Genomic DNA, 21,714 nt, shown 5'->3' on the forward strand with positions numbered 1-21,714 from the left:
CATAAATTCACATTGTTAGCAAGCAAAACATCATTTCCCTCTTCAGATTCTTGGTGGCCTGGAAACAGGTCAAATTATTTTAAGATTTGTTCAAGCTCTCTTTTTGAAATGTTGAAGCCAATTCTACTCCCCGTACATCAGGAGGAAGCCAGTCTACAAGGCTTCAAGATCCCTCCCCAATAGCCAGATCATCTGAACCTCTCCACTCATAGCACCTGCCATCCGCAGGACACCTCCCTGTTTGCAAAGCTTTGCCCACGCCATCCCACGTTTGCTTTTCCAAAAGCTAAAACCCAGAAAGATACGACACCTTCGGGGTCCCAGGAAGCAACACAGCCAGAGCGGAAACCCACCTCCCCTGACTTCCCACCAGATCCACCTGTCCCAGGTACTGCTGGTCCCGGCCAATCCCTGTGGCAAGTCACCGGTTTGTAGCCAACAACGAACCTTCCCAGCCCTGCCTTTCAGGCCATCACACCAAACAGCACTGAGTCAACACCTCTAAGCACAGGAAACCATTTGGTGAGACACGAGTCTTAAAAAAATAAGCTGCGTGACATTTATTTTGTCTTGTTAACATTAATATCTGTAGAAACATTTTTTATTGTCAGTATAAAAATTAACAGGATTTATTAAATACTTTCTCCAATTTGTAACAAGTAGAATCAGTGTAATCTGCACGTGGCATGACTATAGCAGAGTGAGTAGGTGTTTCCAAAGCAAAACACAATCCTTTCATACAGAACGCACAACATGGCAACGTTGTGTCTGACGCTGGTATGAGGCCCAATCTTTTGGTGAGGTCCTGCCAGAATTAGACAGAAGCAATCCCTTAAAAAGATGGAAGTGTCTCCAAAGACTATCAGTAGAACAACTCAGGGTTTCAATTCTAAAAGCCTTCTCTAACGCCAATGAATCTGGAAGCCATGATCAAAATCCACTGAGGAGAATACAGGCTAATCTGATTAACGTGCAACTCAGCGCAGAAGACCAGCTGCCGGGGAGGACAGTCGGCTATCATCTCAACTAAGGTCCATCCTCAAGGAATGGATTAAGGCATCTTTTTAAGAGAACGCTGGTCCCATTTGTCTTGGGAAGTCCAGTTAAATGTTCCTTGGGCCCAATGACAGAGCTGAACAGCAAAACAAAATACTCTCTTATTAATGGGTTTGTTTCCTCTTGGCATTCTGGTGGTGTAAGAACAACCATCTGACAGCAGGGTTTAAAACAAATAAATCAAAACTTCATTTTCCCCAAATTAGTCATATTCTGTAAATATTCCTCTTTTCAAAGAATCTGATAACTAGTTAAGTCCAAGCAATAGATTGACTAGTCCGATGTGCTGCTTGCAAAGAAACGCCACTTAAATTACAAAACAAAAACAAAAAAACCCCACAAAACTATAAATGATTAATTGTTTTGTATATTACCAATTCATTAATAAATTAATGTTATACCATTTTCCCTGAAAGCAAAAGTATTCTTCCACCTCTGCTCGGTGAAAATTAAGAAATTCTGTGTAAGAACAGCATTTAGGAAATAGCTATTACAAAAAGAGAGACCAATTTTCTAGGTGCATTGGGACATCCATTTAAAATCAATACAAAAAATAATTCCTTGTAAATATATAATATATATTTATACATAATTTGAATATATTTACATACATCCAGCACTTATATACTGCAGTTGTGCCGTTGTGTGTGCTGACATATATTTTCTCCTATTATTACAAAATTCACAAGGAAGGCAGAACCTAAGTTTGCCTCAAGTCCAGCTGGTCCACAGCCAGTACCCACAGTGGGTCGTGGGCGCGTGGTGGCCCATGGCAGTCCATGGCCCCAGAAACATTCTTCTTCTCCAGGTGAAGATTACAAGTTTCCAACTGTATAAATTCTTTACACGTGTGCCGATTACTTTTCCGATTATTTACTCCTCTGATCCATATATACAAGCGGAGCCAACAAGCTCCTGGAGGCATGGCCTCCCTGCTCGTGTGGCTAGCTCCCTGGTGCTGTCCTGTGTGGGAACGGAAGGACAAGCTCATTCATGTTTTAACTCTGCCGTTTACATGTGGGTACTGAGGAAGGCAGGGTTCGTAAGGCATGGGGTCCGGAGAGAAAACAGAATCGTCTCCTGAAGAACAAGAACTCCTTGTGTCAGGGTAACTAGGTGAATACTGTTCGAGAGGCTGACTGAGGTCCAAGTATTCCTGAAAGAAGGGAAGAGAGACGTTTTATTTCATCTCGGGTCAGGATAACAAGGTGAATACGGTTCGAGAGGTTGACTGAGGTCCAAGTATTCCTGAAAGAAGGGAAGAGAAGACCTTTATTTCAAATGCAGGCTCTCGAGACGCTCTATCGGAGCTGAAGACTCAGAGACCTAGCACCCCCCCCCGCTCCCATAAAGATCTCCTCGAGACACCCCCCCCCCCCCCCGCTTTATTGACTCTAGGCTGCCCTTAACCCTTCTCTTACAATCCATCATGAACAAACAAGAGGCAAGGAGGGAATGGGAAAATGCTGAGCACTCCAGTCCACTCACACAGACCCCCAAAAAGCGGCTTGCTACGCGCCTCCTCAAGGGGGAGCACACTGTTCAAATCCGAGCCCCCGCAAAATGAAAAACACGTAACGTGTTATGGATTCCGGGGACCCCTTAAAATAGTTGAGACCATGAATATTTATTTTACGAATTACATTTTACTATTGCAGTTTCTAGGATAATTTAGGGGGAATCTGTCTCCATTCAGCGGGTAATTTCACAGATGTAATTCATTACTCTCAGAAGCTCTCCGAGTGGAAAATGTAAACAGGTTCAGAAAAGGCTCGGAGGTACTCGTGTATGTTAAATCCATAATGGACTGTTAAAGAAGAGTTTGAAATTCAAAAGGGTCTCTTCTGCTCCCTACAGCCTCTGTTGGGGTTGCTATGGAAGAGAGCCCCCTGGATGACCCAGGATAACATCTCCTCCAACTTATGGCAGCGTGAGAGCCCATTGCCTGGTCTTGTGTGGCCCATGAGCAAAAACATGTTTTGAAACATGAGCTAAAATGTTTTAACATTTTTCAACGGGGGGCGGGGGGGGGCGGGCAGGGGAATCAAAAGAAGAGTAATATCTCATGGCATTAAAATGACATAAAAGGACATAAAAGTCATACAAAATTTAAATGCTAAGGTCCATCAAGTTTTACCCAGAACATAGACACACTCATTGACATATTGTCCATAACTGTTTTCTCGCCTTGACAGCTGACCTGAATAGTTCAGCTCCCAGAGATAAAAAATGTTTACTATTTGGCCCTTTACCGATGAGGTTCGCAGACCCTTGCTTGGAAACTCTGGCAAGATTTCTAAACCGAGGAACTTCTGGGTGTCGCTGCCCCTACTGGGCTGACACACTGGGGTGGTTCTGCTCCCACACCCTGAAGCCAGTGAGAGTCCAGGATGTGTGGTTCTGCTGAGACCACAGCACAGCCAGCCCGGGTGTTATCAGAAAAGAGCCCGCAGAATGTTGGGACCTCGACATTTTAAAAAGACACCCCCCCCAAAAAAAAACTGGAAGAAAAAAAAAAAAACACTATAATTCATCACCAGGTTTGGCAAGGGAAAAAGTCCCCATCCAAGAATGGGGGATGTGTCAGTTCCAACAACATCAGCATTAACCGCACAACTGGAAACAAACACGCCCACCACATCAAAAGAGAACTTTTTGCTTACAATGATAAAAATGAAATTTTGTCCTAAATGGAACCATTTTTCTCAAGCATATGGGAATGATTTTCAGAAGGAAAGAAACTTCGATTTTTATATCCGTTAGACAATATGGCATTCTGCTTTTTTATTTTAGGATGCTAGATGTAAATTTCAGTATGAATGGACCCACTTTAAATTTAAATATACAAATAAAGAGCATTGAGCATGGACTTAGGACCAGTAAAATGGAACATTAGTGCTTTCCCAGTTTCTAAATGCAGCCATAAATGTTCAGATCTGATGGGGGGAAAAGAGGTGTATCAGCGGATTCCAAGTCTAGGGTTAAAGGAACTTACACTAGAAACAACAATTTTGGCAGGAGAAGAAAGTTGCTTTTTTTCCCCCTTGAACTGTTCCTTTCCTTTCAACTTCTGAAGGTCAGCTGTATTCATTTAAACGCAATCTCTCCTTTTATCAGCTACAGTTAGACACACAAGATAATGTTGCTGGCTTAAGGCTTCATATCACAACACTTGATTTAAAAAAAATCATTCTGAAACTATTAAATGTATTCAAAAATACATTAAATGTATTATTTTTATTCAAGCAACTTTAACATCTTTTTGTTGTTGTTAAGGTAACTGGGTTTGGGGGAGGTTTTTTTTTTTTCCTGTTTGAAGGAAGACTGCTTGCTGCACCCTCATTAAATATCTCAAATTCATTCATTAACAATTTTTTGTGGGATTCTTCTGACCTCGATGGGTTTCTCATCGTTCCTGCTCAGATCAGACACTCTCTACCAGAGACCACTCTATCTGCATACTGAAGCAAGCACTACCATGACTGAAATCACGCAGTGAGGGACAGAGGAGTGTTTCTCTCGTTGGTACAGATTACAAATATTTTATAGAAAAATATTTTAACAAAAGGTAAAAGCTTTCACTTAAAAATCACAAGTCCCAGGGCGCCTGGGTGGCTCAGTCAGTTAAGCGTCTGACTCTTGATTTCGGCTCAGGTCTTGGTCTCAAGGGTCCTGAGATAGAGCCCCAAGTCAGGCGCTGGGCTCAGCAGGGAGTCTCTGCTGGAGATTCATTCTCTCTCTCTCTCTCTCTCTCCCTCTACCCCTCCCCCGGTTCCCTCTCTTGCTCTCTCTCTCTCTCAAATAAATAAATATTAAAAAAAAAAAATCACAAGTCCCTCATTACACGGAACTGTGTGTATAGAGACCACATGCCCCACGCCATTCCCAAACAGGGTCACGGTGGACACTGCCGCGCGTGTGAAGCTAGACTGGCAGAACCTCACTGCTTCCAGCGAAGCCCGCCAGTTAACAGAACGGCAGCAACTCCTACGTTAGGAGCCGAATCCAAGCAGCACAGAAACCCAAGCTCCTCACATGCAAACCCAAATGCTGCTATTTCTCTCGCCTCCACATTGTCCAGCATACCACAACCTGGACCCACCACCCAAAGGCCACAGAGAGGGGGGCAGCCTCAAGTAGGGCCCTCGGTCTGGTTTCAAGAGTCAGAACTCTCAAAACTGCACATATTTTAACTCTGTCTGACCCCTGTGGAAAAATGATAATCTCTACCACAGACTCCGACAGGGGAGGTTGCATTGAAAAAGCCGCACTGGCCTCCCAAGAAAGGACCACAGGCTTCTGGAAGAGGGTTCTTACCTCATTGGTTGTGAGAGTGAGAATCCGATCCAAGTCCTCTACCAACTGTTTGAACGTCGGCCTCTGGGAGGGCACCGCATGCCAACAGTCCCTCATCATCATATACCTGGGGAAATGGATTTCCTGGTGAATTCATTTTGTAAGTACTAGGTGCACGGCTATAAGCCAGTGTTAACAGGCACTTGGGAGATAACGTCCTAAATTATGAACATGTATCAGAACTTTCCAAATTAGAAGGCAGTTATTTGCTTTCCCAAAAAATTCACTGCTTGGTTCCTCTGAAAGGCACTTTGAGCTACAAAAACATCACTTCACCCCAAACGTTTTAGGATAGTGTCTATGCCATCAAGACTTATTTCTACGTCTTTGCTGCTGACTTGCGTCTGTGACAGTGACACACACAGAAGTAGCACATCTTTCTGGCACTTCGAGATGCTGAAGGAAAAACCTTCTAGGAGCAACCCGGTCTCCGGTCTCTCCCCAGCACACCCCGCCCCACCCCCCCGCCCCCAACTCCTCCTCCCGACCAAAGCAGCTACACATTCTTCTCCCTGACACTTTGGGTTTTATTTTAATGACTGCAGAGGACAAAGGTTCCTCAGTTTAAAAAAAAATGAAGTTTGGAAACCACAACTTTAAGGTAAGGTTTTTATGAATTAATCTGCTATCCCTGGGCTGCACATTAACTTCCTGATTAACTCCTGGACAGGCCTAGGGTCCCAGGCCTTATCTTGATTATGGGTTTCGACAGACCCTCCATATTAGAAAAGGCAATAGGAATGACAGGCAGCACAATAAATACCTTTATATAATATACTATAAAATGTGGCCATTCATCAGATGTCCACTGTACAGTGAAAAGCACTCATGGGATTACGGATATAAAATCCCCATGAAACGATACACAATAGACCACAGTCTCCGGGACAATCACTCTTCTTAGTTAATCCTGGGGGGGGTTGGGAAGAGAGACTCCCTTTCAAAGCACTGATTCTACTGCACAAGACGCATGTCACAAACACAACATAATTCCACTTGAAGTGTGGGGTAGGCTTTTCTCGAAACGAGCTCATGGTTTTATAGCCAGATCTGGGACCTGGGCACGTTCTTAATTCTCTGTGCTCAACTATGGGTAAGACAGAGGTAACCAGACCCCAGTTTGCTCTGAAGACGTGTGGTCAATTCCAATCTAGAAGAGCAACTTTCAGTGTTCGCCCATGCCCCCTGGCCGTGCTGGGGGCAGGCGTAAGCCGTGAGGAAAGGCCGGGCAGGCCCACGGCTTTCCAGCTTGTGTATGAGAAAAGGCCAGATCTTTCTCCCTGTCCATCTGAGAAGACAACAGCAAAGCACAGCCTGGTGGCCCAGGAAGATTGCTGCGTCTCGCTCTCGAAAGTCAGAAGCCCTCAGCCAGGGGGCCCAATGCCCTGATCAAAGCTCACTCCATACGCCTCGGGATGATGTTCTCTCTTTTGGGCGGTTATGGCCATCAGTGTAACCATCCACCCCAGTCCTGGGACTGGGCCCAGAAAGCTTCAGCAGTAAATCTTCTTAGGGCCTGTATGGAAAACCAGGGGCCTTGGGAAACCCGAAATAAGTCAGGAGAAGAGTTAATGGCATGGTGGGTCCGCTGGGTATCAGGAGAGACAACGGTCCTTACAGTTCATTGGTGCAGTTTGCTGGCTTATCCATCCGGTGTCCTTCCTTAAGCAGCTTAAAAAGTTCCTCCACTGGAATCCCTGGGTAGGGTGAGCCCCCTAACGTGAAAATCTCCCACATTAACACCCCGAAGGACCACCTGCAAGGAAGACAGAAAACAGTGTTACCAACCCACCTGAATCCCCAAAACCCAAATGTGCCCAGTGAATAAAGTGAACGCCCACTCACTTCTCATGTTCAAAGACAAATGGACTGAACCCTCCTGCAGTTCATCCCACAGGCCCCTCCCTGCCCCGAAGGAGCATCCTCCCCAAATGCGAACGAGGGGAGGGACGTTCCCATGGAGTTTTCCATCAACAGACAACAGAGTAGGGGTGGGAAACCATCCCTCTTTTTTTCTGGTAGAGATTTGGGGTGGTTGCTTTTTCATTCTGACACTCTCAAATGAGGTGACTTGTCCTTAAATGCGGTGTTAGCAACGTGAGGATGTCAGCTCCTAAGCTGCAGAACTCTTCATGCTCCCGTCCAGCTCTTCCAACAGCCTCTGTGCCCAACGCCCCTGGACCGTGACCCACCAGTATGGGCTGCTGACCGAGTAAGGCCAGCAAGCCAACTCTGCAAGGTAAACAGCCGCCAAGTGTGGCCAGTTGGAGCATCTGAGAGCACAAAAGGTTCATGACTCACTAGGGTCATGGAGGGAGTGGGCATCAGGCTGGGATAGGGATGAAGGAATCCCGTGCCCTGGACGAGTTTCCTACAGCAGAAACTGAAAACCTCTCTCAGGGGACCACGGGTACCTGACCTCACGGAGACCCACGGCTGGACTTTCTGAGCCTCGTTCAGGATACTCACAGTTCCTGGGGTAATCGAGCCAAGACTCCTGCATTTACCTATGTCACTGAGGCTCTCTTGACACACACCCTTCCCGACTCTCTTTGGGTTTGGGGTGAGAAATGAAACTCTTCCCCAGTTTTGTGTGGAGCAAAAGTGGGGGCACAATGCAGGCAGCCGACTCCTGACATAACCGGGACTTGCAACACCTTCCTTCTAGGACTGCTAAAGGGGGCCGGCTGCGACACCAGGCCTATCCTGGGGAGCATCTGCTAAAGGGGGCCGGCTGCGACACCAGGCCTATCCTGGTCACATAAATAAAAATAGCTCAACTGTTTTTTTTTTTTTAACTTTTTATTTTGGACTAATTATAGACTCGCAGGACCTTGGGGGAAAAAAGTACAGAAAGATGCTCTGTACCTTCCCCCCAGCTTCCCACCAGGGTGACTTCTTCCAAACTAATTTCCAAACCTAAAATTCTAAAATATCAGTTGGAGCCTGCCCCTCCAGCTGATATTTTAGAATTTTAGGTTTGGAAATGAGTATTTTTAAGTGTATCATAATGAGAATATTATAGAGTTTTCACTGTTCCTGTAATGTCAACAAGGGTGCCAGGCCGAGATCAGATCTTTTCAAAGGATAAACAGAAGAAGCGGGCCCGTGGAGATCACCTGAGCAGACTCTGCCCCACTCAGCCTGTCCCCACGAGGACAAACCTGAGATGGGGGGAGTATGACAAACCACCCTCAAGTAGGAAAAGTTTCAAAATTCCTTCTTTCGGGGAGCAAAGAACATGCCAACGGCCTGGCAAATGAGACAGCAGCTTTGTAGTCGTAGATCCGTGAGTAAGTTGGGGGTGGGGGGTACTTCCACAGCAGGACGAGGTTCGGGGCCGGGGGGGCACTTCCTCCCTGGCAGGACGACGTTCGAAGTTACACCTCCCGTGCACTTTGAAGCCGGGCAGATTAGTAACAGCGCATTGGTTACCAGCCTACCATAAAATCCGTCCTTTCTAAGGCTGGCTCCTGCACCTTCTATCAACGTGTGAAATACAACAGACACCAAAGAATGAAGAAAGATGAACAAACAATTTTCGCAGCTCAACCCGAGGGAGAAGCCGGAGAGAAGGGAGTTACTTACACGTCACTCTGGTGGGTGTACACTCGGTCAAAAAGGGCTTCTGGGGCCATCCACTTGACTGGAAGTCGCCCCTGCAAGTGTGGGGGGAAGAAAAGGTAAAAACCACTAGATTAAAACCAGTTTACTTTTGCTGGCTCGACAGGCTGTGCCCTATTTGAGAGCTGACGCTAATGATTTTCAATGGTCAGTCATTAGAGCAGAAATAAGGTCCAGCAGGGCCGACACGTAACATGCAAGATGCACAGATTTGGGCACATGAGTACAGTGCCGTCTCTTTGGACTCTCATCATCCTCGATCTGCCTCGCACACAGACACACCCTGACCACCTTCTAGGCAAAAATTAATCCAGAAACTCCCAAGCTCTAGTCTTGGCTAGGGAAGTTCTTGACAAAGAGCCTGATGAAGACCAGAGAGGCTGCCGATCATTCTATATACAAGGCTGTTTCACATTTACTAAAAGTATCTTAACTACAGCTGAAATTTGCTTATTGAGAAGTTTGTCAAGAATACAGCAAAAGAACAGAGATAAAGGGCAGAGGAATGAACGCCTATTATCTTTCATCTGGAACATTCCGTGCCACCACCACCCCTCCCTCCCTTCCACCACAGTGCTGCCGTAGACTTACGTTTGTGGTCTTTTTGTAATAGTCTATATTGTTGATATCCCTGGCCAGTCCAAAGTCTGCTATTTTCATGACATTGTTTTCTGTTACCAAAACATTTCTGGCAGCTAAATCCCGATGAATACACTGAAATCAAGAAAGAACTCATTTCAAAATGTTTCAAGAATAAAGAGAAAATATACTCACTTCTTACAATGCAGACAGAAAGTACACCTTAAGTCAAAAAGATGGTATTTCTTTTCTAATTCAAAGTAACTAAAAAACCAAGGCCCCAATCATTTCAAAGAGCAAAGAGACACCAAGCAGCCAATCCTCTTTTACCTGCAAACGACCAACAACACTGGCGTCCTTCCTAGCACGAGATCTGTGCTAGATTAATTCTAAAATCTTTTATCTCAACACTTAACTCTCCCGCCCTTTACAGCCAGACTTTCAGAAGAGCTGGTGGAACTCCCAACACCACAACGACCTCCTGGTCCACCCACAAACATTCTGTTTCCATCCCTGCCCCTCCCAAAAGTATATGAGGAACCTCTTGTCAGACCCAAGTGAGCTCTTCTAATGCCTCAATGTTTCCCTCTGCAGCTCTGGACACTGTTGATTTCGTGCTCCTTTTAAAAAAACGGTCCCCACCCCCCCAACCCCTTGAGTTCTATCCCCTCCCTTCTCTTGGCTCACCCTCTCAATCCAGCTCCTCTCTTCCCCTATCCCTCAAAATAGGAGAAATGTCCCATTAATTTTGTATATTTCCACATATCCCTGGGGCTTCTATTCTTAGATACACGCAAAAGATTTGCAAATTCCTACCTCTCTCCTGGGACCCTCACTGTCATCTTCCACAGGTTATGGGACATTTCCACTGTGACATCCCTTTGGCTCCTCAAATTCAAGGTCTCTGCTCCCCTAATTCTTACCCTCTTGGGTCTCGCTCAGTGCGAGAAGTATACACCAGAATTCTCGGCACACTCCTCCCAAATTCTGTGGACGCTGACTCCCACCTGCCTCTGTAATTTGTCCACCCTGCTGTGTCCCCACTACTAACCACACTTAGCCCAGGACATCACCACTGCCCACCCCCAGCCCCATGGAGAGCCACAGTGCCTACCTAACCGGTCTCTGTGCTTCCAAACTCGGCCCTACTGCACCTGCTACGCTCCCCACAAGTTGTGTTTCTAAGAACTGACCATGTCCTTTCCCGGCTTATATCACGACCAACGCCTGTCTGTCCAGGCCCAGGCCCGGAGGACACCGGCTCACACAAAATCCCTGGGGGTGGGGGAGGGTGGTGGGGTGGGGAGTGGGGGGGAATGCAGACACGCTCACCAGAGGGCAGCTAATTTATAGTTCTGATACCCTTCGGTCTCAGAAAGGTCTGGTCATTGTAACTCCCATTTTTCCTTTCTACAAATGATACACTTTTGTAAAGTATTATACTTCAATATCACAAGATTTCATCATGACACATGGTAATGAGAATTCCCCAATCAGCAGCCCCTATTTTTGGAAAAGGCAAGGTCTAAGGAAGTGAACAAATATGGCTACGAAATGCTTTGACACAGGCTCATGTGTTAACTACTGGATGAAGGACAGAGTCTTATCAAGCCACTTGACAAGGGTGAAATGGGGCTGGTTGTAGTTAGGGACTCCACGACATGGCCAATAAAAAGGAGCAAGCCACACTCTCTCTGAAGAATAAATTAGGAGTTATTTTTTCCTGCCCACCGCCCAACGATTCCTTGTTTTTAGACGCTTCTGTGGCCCCCTGGATGGGTGAAGACCAGGAAAGGGAGAGCAGGAAAACCCCACAAGTAGGTGTGCCTGTGCCAGAACGGAAGCAGGAAATGTGAGAGCTTCCAGAAGCCGCCTGGGGATCCGGCCGGGGCGGGAGCCATGTTCCTAGTTTGGAGGCCTCTTCAAATTGAACTTCCAAGCCCTCGGCCAAACTCTCCCGGCGGCGTGCTCCCTGCCGACACGAGCTCTGTGCATTTGGCAAGCTGTGTGGTCACAAGAATCTGGATTCCCACACGCTGGGCTCCCACCACACATGAGTGCTCCACTCAGAGATACCACGACAGTGACCTCCATCATCGTCTTGGCAAGAACCAGGATCGAGCACCAACCTCCCACATCCCATGATGCTAGCAGACACGAACGCCCACCCTCTGGGCTGAACAGTAAGAGACTTGGAACCAACACGCAAGAAAAAGAAAATAATTAACATCAAGCCAAATTCCCATCATCTGCAGAAATCAGAGCTGTTTTCCAGGGCAGAGCTGACCATTTACATAACTAGGGTCCTCAGACCATTTGGTATCCATTTCTTAAGTGGAGATCCATGGGTCACACTAAGGGAAGGAAGACTAACACCCCTATGGCCCAGACGATAGCATGGCAATCTCATGGGTATGGTTGCACCCATTTCACAGATAGGGAAGCTGGAGCCTGCTTTAAATAACAAAAACAACACCCACTCAGGTTTAACACCTTGGACTGGTTTTGGGATTTGGTAAAAAAGAAAAATTAGTGTACTTTGAACTAAAAACAGCAAAGCTTTCATAATTTGTATAAGGTTCAAATGCCCCATATTACCTTGCTGTATTCTGTATACATCACAGTGTTTCTTTACTTGCCCACCCCCGAGTTCCCCACAAACACACTCGCACACGTGCATGCACGCGTGCACATATTTAAGCGGCTCAAGGACAGGCCCTGCGTGTTCATCTCTATATTCCCAGCACCGAGCACAGAGCCTGACCCAGTCAATGTTTACTGAGCCGAATTCATTATTGCATTCCATCAGTAATGAGCCAGAGAGCTCACTCAACAGTTCTTTAAGCAGGCCTCCAGCAAGCTCATCGCCGGCGGCTGTGAGGCGTGAGTGTGAGCAGGCCCTTGCCCTGCTTCTTCATACTCCACCGTCAGGAATAAGCCCTCTGTCTTTGGAAGCAAGCTCCCCTCAAGGGGACCATTCTTAAGATCTTCATCTACGGCCAGTTTCAAACCTGTTCTAGGTCTTCAACTGCAGGCCATCTTCTGCAAAGGGCTTTGGGACCGTTCAAGGCCCTAATGACATAAAGCTCCCTTTTGGCCCACTCTGTGTCTGTGAGCAACGCCTTGACACAAGGCATCTTGTCGGTCCCCCCCCCACCCCATCCACTGAGGCAGGGATTACCTGAGAGCAGGGTGGGGAGGCTGGGGCACAGGGTGGGTGAGTGGAGAACCAAAGGGCCAGTCTGGGACCAGAGACTTTTCTCTGTGGACCTAGAAGTCCCCATCCTGGAAATGAGCACAATGACTCAGGCACACCTGGCTCAAAGGTGTCCTGGCACCTCCCAACGGTCCTCAGCATCCTTAACCTAAAATCACACCTACTTCAGAAGTGTTCTGAGGTTATGGATGATACTGTACGTAAAACACTCGTCCTGTGCCTGGTAGATGTTGAGCTCTCAAAAACTGGTACTGATTAATAATGAGAATTGCCCCCTTTCACAAAGTTCCCTCTTCACTATTCTGAGTAGTTCCAAAAGAGGAAGGATCTCACAGTCCTTGGGGCTGGGGAGCAATGGGGAGTCCACACGGGCTCCAGGAGCCAGGTGCAAGGCACATTCTTCTCTCCCATTCTGAGGAGAATGACACTCCGCCTTCTTGAAACCCGTCCCGTGGCCTCCGTGAACCACATCCTGCCTTTCCTCTCCCCTCTCTACGTCCCTTCAGCCTCCACCGCCATCAGGTGCTTTGCGCCAAGCTCCAGAAATCGAGAGCTTTTTCTACTCCCCCTCCTCTCTGCCTCTCCCCGGCTAGATGACCTCCCATGCCTTGGAACTACACTTCCTTTGCTGGCTCCCAAGGTCTTAGGCCAGCCCCCAGAGCTTCCTGCCCCGCACTGGCCCTTGAATGGCTCTCACACGTGGTGAAAGTGCATCCTGAATTGTGCACCAGAATCTCTTCCCACCACCCTCTCCCACCACCTCCCACCCCAGAGTCTTCCTCATCCTGATCAGCTGCGCTACCGTCCAATCTCTCAGGCTGGAAATCACCAACCATCCCAAGAGCAAAATCTGTCCAAAATCAATCTTCTTATCCAGTGCCTTGTGGGAGCCAATAAACCCTAGCCCAAAACACCAGCACCAAGCTTGCAACCCACCAGTTGTGAGCCGCACAAGACCGAGGGAGCTTTGTAGCACAAACCTGACCCCATTCCCCCCACCACGGTGGCCTGCCACAGTCCGAGAGCACAGCCTACAGCGCAGTCTGGAGGCCTGGCCTGGGTCCATGAGGCCCCAAATGAGCTCAGCCACATCGCGCACCCTGCTCCCGGCACCCTGTATCCCTCCTTAGAAGCTGCACACAGCTGTCCCCCGGCGGCGGTGCTCACCAGCCACCTTTCCCCCTGGACCCCCCACTGACCCCCCACAGTTTGTTTCCTGCACAGCACGCCTCTCACCCTTTCCCATCGTTATTTTTATTCCCACGCTTATTGTTGATCTCTCCTGCTGTCACCCGAGGTTCCTGCTCCAAGAGGTCCAAGGACTCTGTCCATTGCAGCCACCCGCTACGGGAGCCTGACCTGGGGCACGAAGCACCAGAGTCAGGAGTGCTCCGGAATATTTGCTTGAAGGATTAATAAAATGACCAAGCCAGCCTTCCTACTGCTTTTGTATTAATAGCAGACCATGCTGCGTCCAAAAAACACTTCCCCCCTCCCACACAGGGAAGGGTACAGAGGGGCCGGGCCCTGGGGGGTGGCCAGCCCTCCCCCCGCCTCAGCCCTGGGGGTCCCCTCAAGCAGTGCAGGCAGGCCACGCTCCCTAGGGTTTAGTTAGGAACACTTGAAAGCTACAGCAAAGGTGAAACAGAACAGTGATGGTCCGGGTGTGCTGGGATCGCCTGTCATGCAGGCTCCCTCTTTACACACAATCTCCAGCCCAAAACACATACTTTGTATGCCTGAACCATTTAAAACTGACTGCACACCTCACACCTAAACACATGAGCAAACATCTCCTACCTTAACACAGGACCGCTATCACCACCCCCAGATTTAATATCGATCCAATCATATTATCTAATGTAGACCCGATTCAAGTTTCAGTTGTTCCTAAATGTTCTTTACAAAAGCTGCCCCCCTAACCCTGAACAAGGCTCAGTCCAGGGTCACACATGCACACATGGTTTTCCACCTGTCTCTGAAGCCTCCCTTAATCTGGAACTGTCTCCCCAGTGGTTTTTGTCTCTTGTGACGCAGACATTTTGAAGCGATGTCTTGTCAAATGTCCCACATTCTGGATCTGATCCATTTCCTCACGTCAAAGATTTTTCAGTTGGCCTGTATTCCTGCACCTGTACACAATCTCAGGCACAAAACTGCTTCCTAAAATCTATAGGTTAAGTAAGAGCTTTTACGGGAAAAAAAAAAAAATCTGAAAAAGTCTTCAACTCTGGACTCTCTTGAAAATAAAAAACAAACAAAAAAGAAAATAAAAAGCAAACCAAAAGACAGAATGTTGTGGCAGCCCCCCTCCCTGATTCCTGATGCCCTGTGGTCGGATTCCTTACTCCTGTGACTGGGCAGAGCCATGACCCAGCCTGGGCCCCCCGGTGACAAGGGGTCCACGGCCACAAGAGAATCTCACTTCTCTGGGGACCCAAAGATGGGCATCAAGCTCCACCACAGGTAGAACGGACCCCACCTCTGCCTAAGGAGGAAGTTCTGCAACCCCCCGCCCCCGAAGTGTGAGCTACGGCAGGGTGTCTTGGGTCATCCGAGATGTCCTCTGGGGCATCGGGGCACCTGCCTAACTGCTTTCAGAATAACTCAGATGTTTAAAGTTCCATTGCAAGTGGCACGCCTGGAATGCAGACGGTTCACCTCAGGGGACCTGGCCAACTTCGAGCCAAAGGGTCACCCCGCTAAATGAGACAAAATAAACCCAGATGATACCCAGGACTCAGTGTTACTAAAATACCCCTTTGCCTGATCTTTATTCATAGAATACTGAAGGCCCTTTCAAGCTTAAAACCATAAACACAACACCCAAGTCTATGTCCAAAAACTCATCCCAAAACAAATAAAGCCCCCAAAACTCAGGAGAATTAAAGGCAGCATCCCCTAACCTAGCTGTTCTCTACCGAGAGCAGAATCCCAGGAGAAGAGACAGCTTTTCTGCTCATCTCCGCAGTGTCATGACAGGCTTCTCTGGCTTTTAAAGAGTTCACCAAACCCCAATGTGAATAACGCAATAAGTATTTTCCAGGTTGTACAAGACATGCAAGGGCTTGATTTAGCAAATGAGCACGTCCAAATTGCCTGTTTTCTTCACAGATCTTTTTAACTGGAGTCCACCCAACTGAGGAGAATGTGAAGGACTCACTTTCTGGGAAGCCAAGTACTCCATGCCTCTTGCCAGTTGGTAGGTGCAGGACACCAAGTCCTTGAAGGTCATCTGCTCCTCGGGAACTCGGTTAATGTCATAGGAGTACTCCATCCCGGGCGGCCTTCGGGCTCGGAGGTACTCGCGGAGGTTGCCTTTCGAGGCATACTCGACGATGACGTAGAGAGGCCCTGTGGACGGAGAGGACAAGCTCACTGAGAAGACGCACCCAGATCTGCCCCGGGGAAGCTCAGCCACATTTTGTTTCTTTCAACCCGCTACTTTTTTTCTTTCTTTCTCTCTTTTTTTTTTTTTTAATTGAAACATACAGAAAAGTGCACACAAAAATAGAACACCTACATTCTCATCTCCCCCAAAATGATCATCGACACTCGGGTCAAGACAGCCTCAAAAGTCTTAGAGGAATAGACAGAGATGCAGTGAGTGTTCTTCCCCTGTACCCTCCTGCAGAGCAATGCTTACTATAAATTTTGCCTTTTCCAGTTCATTTTAACCATTTTACATACATATATGTATCAATAAACAACATTATTATTTTTAATCGCATACATGAATAATAAAGCTACAGCTTTGCAACATCTTCCCCCTACACGTTACCGTCCTGGAACCCAGTCGGGCTGATAAAAATAAATCTAGATCATTCCTTTTAACAGCTACCTATGTTCCATCATGTAAACATGCCACATTTTATTCACTCATTTCCCTATACTTATGGGCATTTACACTGCTTGCAGGTTTGGCCTGTAACAAACTGCACGGGGAACATTCCTGTGTATGTCTCCTTACACACACGTGCAATCCTTTCTCCGTAGCATAGACCAGAGGCTGGCGAACTACAGCCTGCAGGCCAAATCCTGCCCACTGCCTGTTTTTGTAATTAAATGGTATTGGCACACAGCCAGGCCCGTTCACTTCTGTACTGTCTGTGGCTGCTTTCTCACTCCAAAGGCAAAGATGAGTAGTTGCCACAAAGACCCTCAAGGCCACAAGACCAAAACTACTGACAATCACCCTTCACAGAAAGTCTCCCGACTCCTGGTATAGACCTCAAGGAGAAATGGCTGAGGCAAAGATAGGCTTCTTCAAGTTTATTAATTATCATCAAACCGACTCCCGAAGTGTCAGTTAGCTCTCCAGTGAAGAGAAGTCAATGCTCCCTCTCCCCCAAGGAAGTTAACGTGTCCGTTCATTCTACCCTCTCCCTCCCCTGCACTATTCTTGGGAGCTCAGCCATTGCTGTCCATAGCAAGACATGGCTTCTTCAATCCCCATTTTAAGGGATTTGTCAACCATAACACAGGGTCCTTTTTTTTTCTTTAAGACTGTATTTATTTGAGAGAGAGGGAGAAAGAGCATGAGCAGAAGAAGCAGAGGGAGAGGGGCAAGTAGACTCCCCACCAAGCAGGGAGCCCGATGCGGGGCTCGATCCCAGGACCCCGGGATCATGACCTGAGCCGAAGGCAGGCGCTTAACTGACTGAGCCACCCAGGCGCCCCTCCATAGGGTCTTATTTTGAGAAATCCCTCTTAGCACTAGAAAAACAAAAACATAAGGAGACCGTCTTTTCTAAACACCCTCCAGGTTATGCCCTAAAAACAGCAGGACTCTAGAAGGTCCTCCCATCCAAAGCCACCCAACGCCGCCTACCTTTCCCCAGTCCCCCAGTATGGCCACAAAGTCCCCCTTTGTGTTCATGGCCAGGAACATCTTCCTAAGGGGATTTTAAAGAGAACTTTAAACATGCACTTGAGGTGCCCTAGGAGCAAGATCCAAAAGTCCAACCGTTTCTAAAATGATGTTAACATTCAAGTGTAAATTATTTGGATGAAAGCATTTTTTCCTCCTACTCACCGTCCTGAGTACAGGCTCCAAGGAGATTTATGATATTTTTGTGTTTTCCAATCATCTTCATCATCTCCATCTCTGACACTAAATCAGAAAGATCCTTCTCTGTGGCATCATCTACAAACATTAGGTAAATTAAAAACCATTTAGTTTTCTCTAACCCATCGACAGCCACTGCTAGTTGCCAAAAACTTAGTGGAAACAGCGTGAAATTGAATTTTAGAAGCAGAAAACACTTTCCAAATCATCTCCCTCATTTTATTGGTAAGGGGGCAAAGGCCCAGACGGGGAACTGCCCTGATCCATGTCAAATAGCTAATTTGGGGTCGATGGGGTCAAAAGTCAAGACGAGAATATAGTCTCTGATGCTGAGACCAATTCTTTTCTAGCAACCGTCACGAGTGTGGGGGTGTTTAACTTTATCGTGAAGTCAGTCCATCCTCTGGCAGATCTATGGTGCCTCCAAAAAACCGTATCAAACTTCAAGGTGCCTTTAGCAACCGTGAGTAGAAAACAAAGGAAAAGGAGGAGAATGGGGCATTTCAAATCACTACAGACTTTCTCTGGACCAAATGCCGCTAACCCGAGCCCTTACAGAAGTCACAGACAGGTTCAGGGGGCACCTCGTAAGTGTTTACAAAAGTGTGTGTGTGCGCACGTGCATTTTGAGTGGGCAAAGGTTCATGCCTTTGTAGGCTTCTCCAAGGGGGGCGGGGGCTGTGATTTCCAACCTAAAAAACATAAAGTTTTATAAACCTCTGCTCTCTAATTTCAAGAAAAACAGCTTAGGTCCCACATTCGTGGGCTCACAGCTTCGGCAAAGCGGCAAGACTCTTCCCCACGTGCCTCCCTTTGAGTTAACTCGATATGGAAAACTGCATTTACTAAAAAAATGAAATAAGGAAATGCACAGGAGCCACGTGGCAAAAAGCTTTTTAACTTTCACAAGCGGAAGAGCAATGTAATTGGCTGGAAGGTGAGATGCACAGAGAGCCCAGGGAGGGCTGTCCTTCTGTGGTGAGCCACTCACTGGCTATAAAAATCGCCAGGGCCCCCACAGGGCTCCGGGGCTGATGTCCTTCTCCATCCTGAAAGGGAAGGCCAGCCTGTGTATATCCAGAGAAATAAACGCCCAGACTTCCAATTCTGAGCTCCAAAAACCAAACAAAAGTTCTTGCCAAAAGAGGCTGGAAGCCTGGGCCTTCCCCACATTTGCCCTGGTGCATGGCCAGGGGCTGCTGAGGTGGCTGTTTTGGGGCACGCAGCCCCCTACACCTGCCGCACAGGGGGGCGAGGGCACACAGGCAGACCCCGGCCACGCAGGACAAAAGCCAGAGGGCCACCTCTGTTGGTGGGGCACAGGCCTCTCTCCCATCAAATCCCAAGGTGAGGAGCTCAAAACACCCAAGCTTTCCTTGGGAGCCATTCAGATCAACATCTTTAAAAAAAATTTTTTTTTTTTTTTTTTTTGGACTAGTTCCACCCTGCTACCTCTCCACTCGGAGAGCGACAGGACGACCATCGCACAAAGCCCACGAAAGAAAAAGAAAAAGCCTAACTCCGGGAGCATCCACAGTGGTCAGGCACCGGCATCCAAGAACACACAGGCATCTCTGCCCGGACACATGGGGAAAACTCCATCCTTTCTCAGCTCCCTACAATAGGATTTATAACGAAACCATTCCCTTAGAACTCCTCTCCTAAAAGAATACTACGGAGGAGGAAGCTGGCGTTTGAAGTGCTATAAGCTCCTTGGACACTGGCATGAAGCAGGGCTGGGCAGTCATCCCACGAATGCCATGCGATGCTCACATCCCAGGGAAACTGTTCACATGTTCCAGAAGTTTCTGCCCAGCCACCAACCCCACCACTGATCCTGCTCCTTCCCTCTTAGCTTTCTAAGGGCTTCTCCCAGACTAGTGTCAATTCCGCTTTGTTCCTCTTACAAAAGAGAAGGTGTGTCTTCCTCTCCCCACGCCTCCTCCCTCCCTCCCAGAGGCCAACCCTCCTTTATTTGTTAAGTTAAGGCTTGCATCCCAAATTCAGCATACCAGGACTCATCTAAATGAACCAATTATAGGTGAGTTGATATTTCTAAGCACATACAAATATAGAGGGAATAAAAAAAAATCGCGGTCATCAACAAGGAGCTGACAAAGAACAATCTGGGAGGCTACCCCTTTCTAACCAAACTGGCTTTTCTTTCTTGTAAGTGCACGCAGCTCAAGATAAATCATCTGTCCAGGATGCTGATTTATACTGAAAACTTCTCAACCCCTAGGTCAACTATGTGCTCTCTGACCCCCTGCCACGATAGAGTTCACATGCCACAAAAGGAACATTCTTGATAAGACTTCCCCCACACACACCCACCCGTCCCCCTCCCCACGTACCTTTCAACATCTTCACGGCCACAGTGACTGCTTCCTTGGGCTTCTCTTTGTCAATTCCCACCGCCTCAGCCATGACCACTTGCCCAAAGCAACCTTCCCCCAGAGGTTTGCCCAGCGTCAGCCTAAATGTGTAAATAGGGGATTAGTGCACAGCATCTGGTGAAGGGGAAATTCCAGAACTAAATATAAAAATCTTTCAGCGGCTTGCAAAAGCATGGAGCATTTATCATATGGAACTAATGAGACCGGGGGTACACACGCGCTTGAGTATTTTCTCAGTGACGTTGTAGAGAATGTCAATTACGGGCGGGACAGCTATTAAGTTTCACATTTGTGTTCACGATTTATTTTCTTTGTGGAAGGTATCCTTGCTAGTGAGGTGGTCAGCTTTCCTAAGTGCTAACAATGAGGAGCTTTTGATCTCGGGCCAGTTGAATATTCGTAATTTAGAATGTCTCAAAGAAAAAATGTTAAAGCTGTTCTTATTTTTTGGTCTCTGTGAAGTGATGTCTTTAAAATCACTATTATTCAAATACCAGTGGATTTTACGGTCACATTCCTGGCCAAGTTACATGATATGAATCTTTAAACGCATTTCAAGGAATCTCTAATTTTTCCCTAAAGGACAAAGAAAATTCTAGAAATTGAGGGGAATCTTTTTTGGCCTAACGGTTTAGAAATCCTTAACTACCCAAAATTAATAATGAAGAAAACCCAGAGTGAACATGATAAACCGTATTTCTAAGCCCAGGAGCTCGGTGCACGTCCTACTAATAGCCACATATTGTCTTTGGACATTCTAGAAGCCGAAAGAATGGAGAAATCTTTGGCATACTCATGAATGTGGTTTTTTTTTTTCCACTTAAGCATAATGCAGCAAAGCATTTAGCAGCCCTGAGTAAATAAACTGTATTTATGGTAAGTACACAATGGTTTACAAAAGCTAAGCAAAGACTGAGGGCAGTGTATATGCTAGGCTGAGGTCATTCTGTTTCTCTCCTGAACTAAAATTAAATTTAATATCTTGGCAGAAAATAAACATTTGCATTGGGAAAATGGCTAATTTATGTCCTACTGCCCTGTTACTACAAGCATAACAATCCTTTCTTTGTGCCACGTCTGCCTCCAATCTAATAAACTGCTTCTAAATAGCCTTCATTCACTGGAAATCTGCCCCACCTACATCTGTGCTCAACTCCGTTCTGAAACGCTTAGCACTCACATTTGCTGCACTGAGGGTGCCCCCCGGGTGGGAGTGGACAGTTAGGCACATACAGACATCCACTGTTGACCGAAGCATCGCGGGGCCCGAACATGAGAGCTGTCATTTCTTAACGTGCGATCACAGGAGCCCAAGTCAGTCCTAGACGCACAGGAATGTGTGCCAGAGCCCTCCTACTTGTACCCCCAAAGGCGGGAGCGAGGTGGCTTCGGGAGAAACTACCCCGTTCTCTTTCCAC

At 47.2% G+C, this 21,714-nt stretch overlaps 1 protein-coding gene across 15 annotated transcripts in view; it reads right to left on the bottom strand.

The window, feature by feature from the left end:
* Positions 1–536: 536 nt before the first annotated feature.
* FGFR2 (fibroblast growth factor receptor 2) overlaps positions 537–21,714 on the bottom strand; it is a 101,083-nt gene continuing 79,905 nt past the window's right edge. For 14 of the 15 annotated variants that reach the window (XM_027593870.2, XM_027593878.1, XM_027593786.2 and 11 more), the window contains 8 exons: positions 20,255–20,376; positions 17,868–17,978; positions 15,996–16,186; positions 9,628–9,750; positions 9,001–9,071; positions 7,031–7,168; positions 5,374–5,479; positions 537–2,212 (listed from right to left, as the gene is read on the bottom strand). In XM_027593870.2, coding sequence (XP_027449671.1) covers positions 2,048–2,212; positions 5,374–5,479; positions 7,031–7,168; positions 9,001–9,071; positions 9,628–9,750; positions 15,996–16,186; positions 17,868–17,978; positions 20,255–20,376 — 1,027 coding nt within the window. In that variant the 3' untranslated portion in view covers positions 537–2,047. Of the gene's footprint in view, positions 2,305–5,373; positions 5,480–7,030; positions 7,169–9,000; positions 9,072–9,627; positions 9,751–15,995; positions 16,187–17,867; positions 17,979–20,254; positions 20,377–21,714 lie in introns of all 15 variants that reach the window. The other variant, XM_027593770.1, reaches the window with a different exon arrangement.

Source organism: Zalophus californianus, chromosome 15 (genome assembly GCF_009762305.2).
Source record: "Zalophus californianus isolate mZalCal1 chromosome 15, mZalCal1.pri.v2, whole genome shotgun sequence".
Taxonomy (NCBI): domain Eukaryota; kingdom Metazoa; phylum Chordata; class Mammalia; order Carnivora; family Otariidae; genus Zalophus; species Zalophus californianus.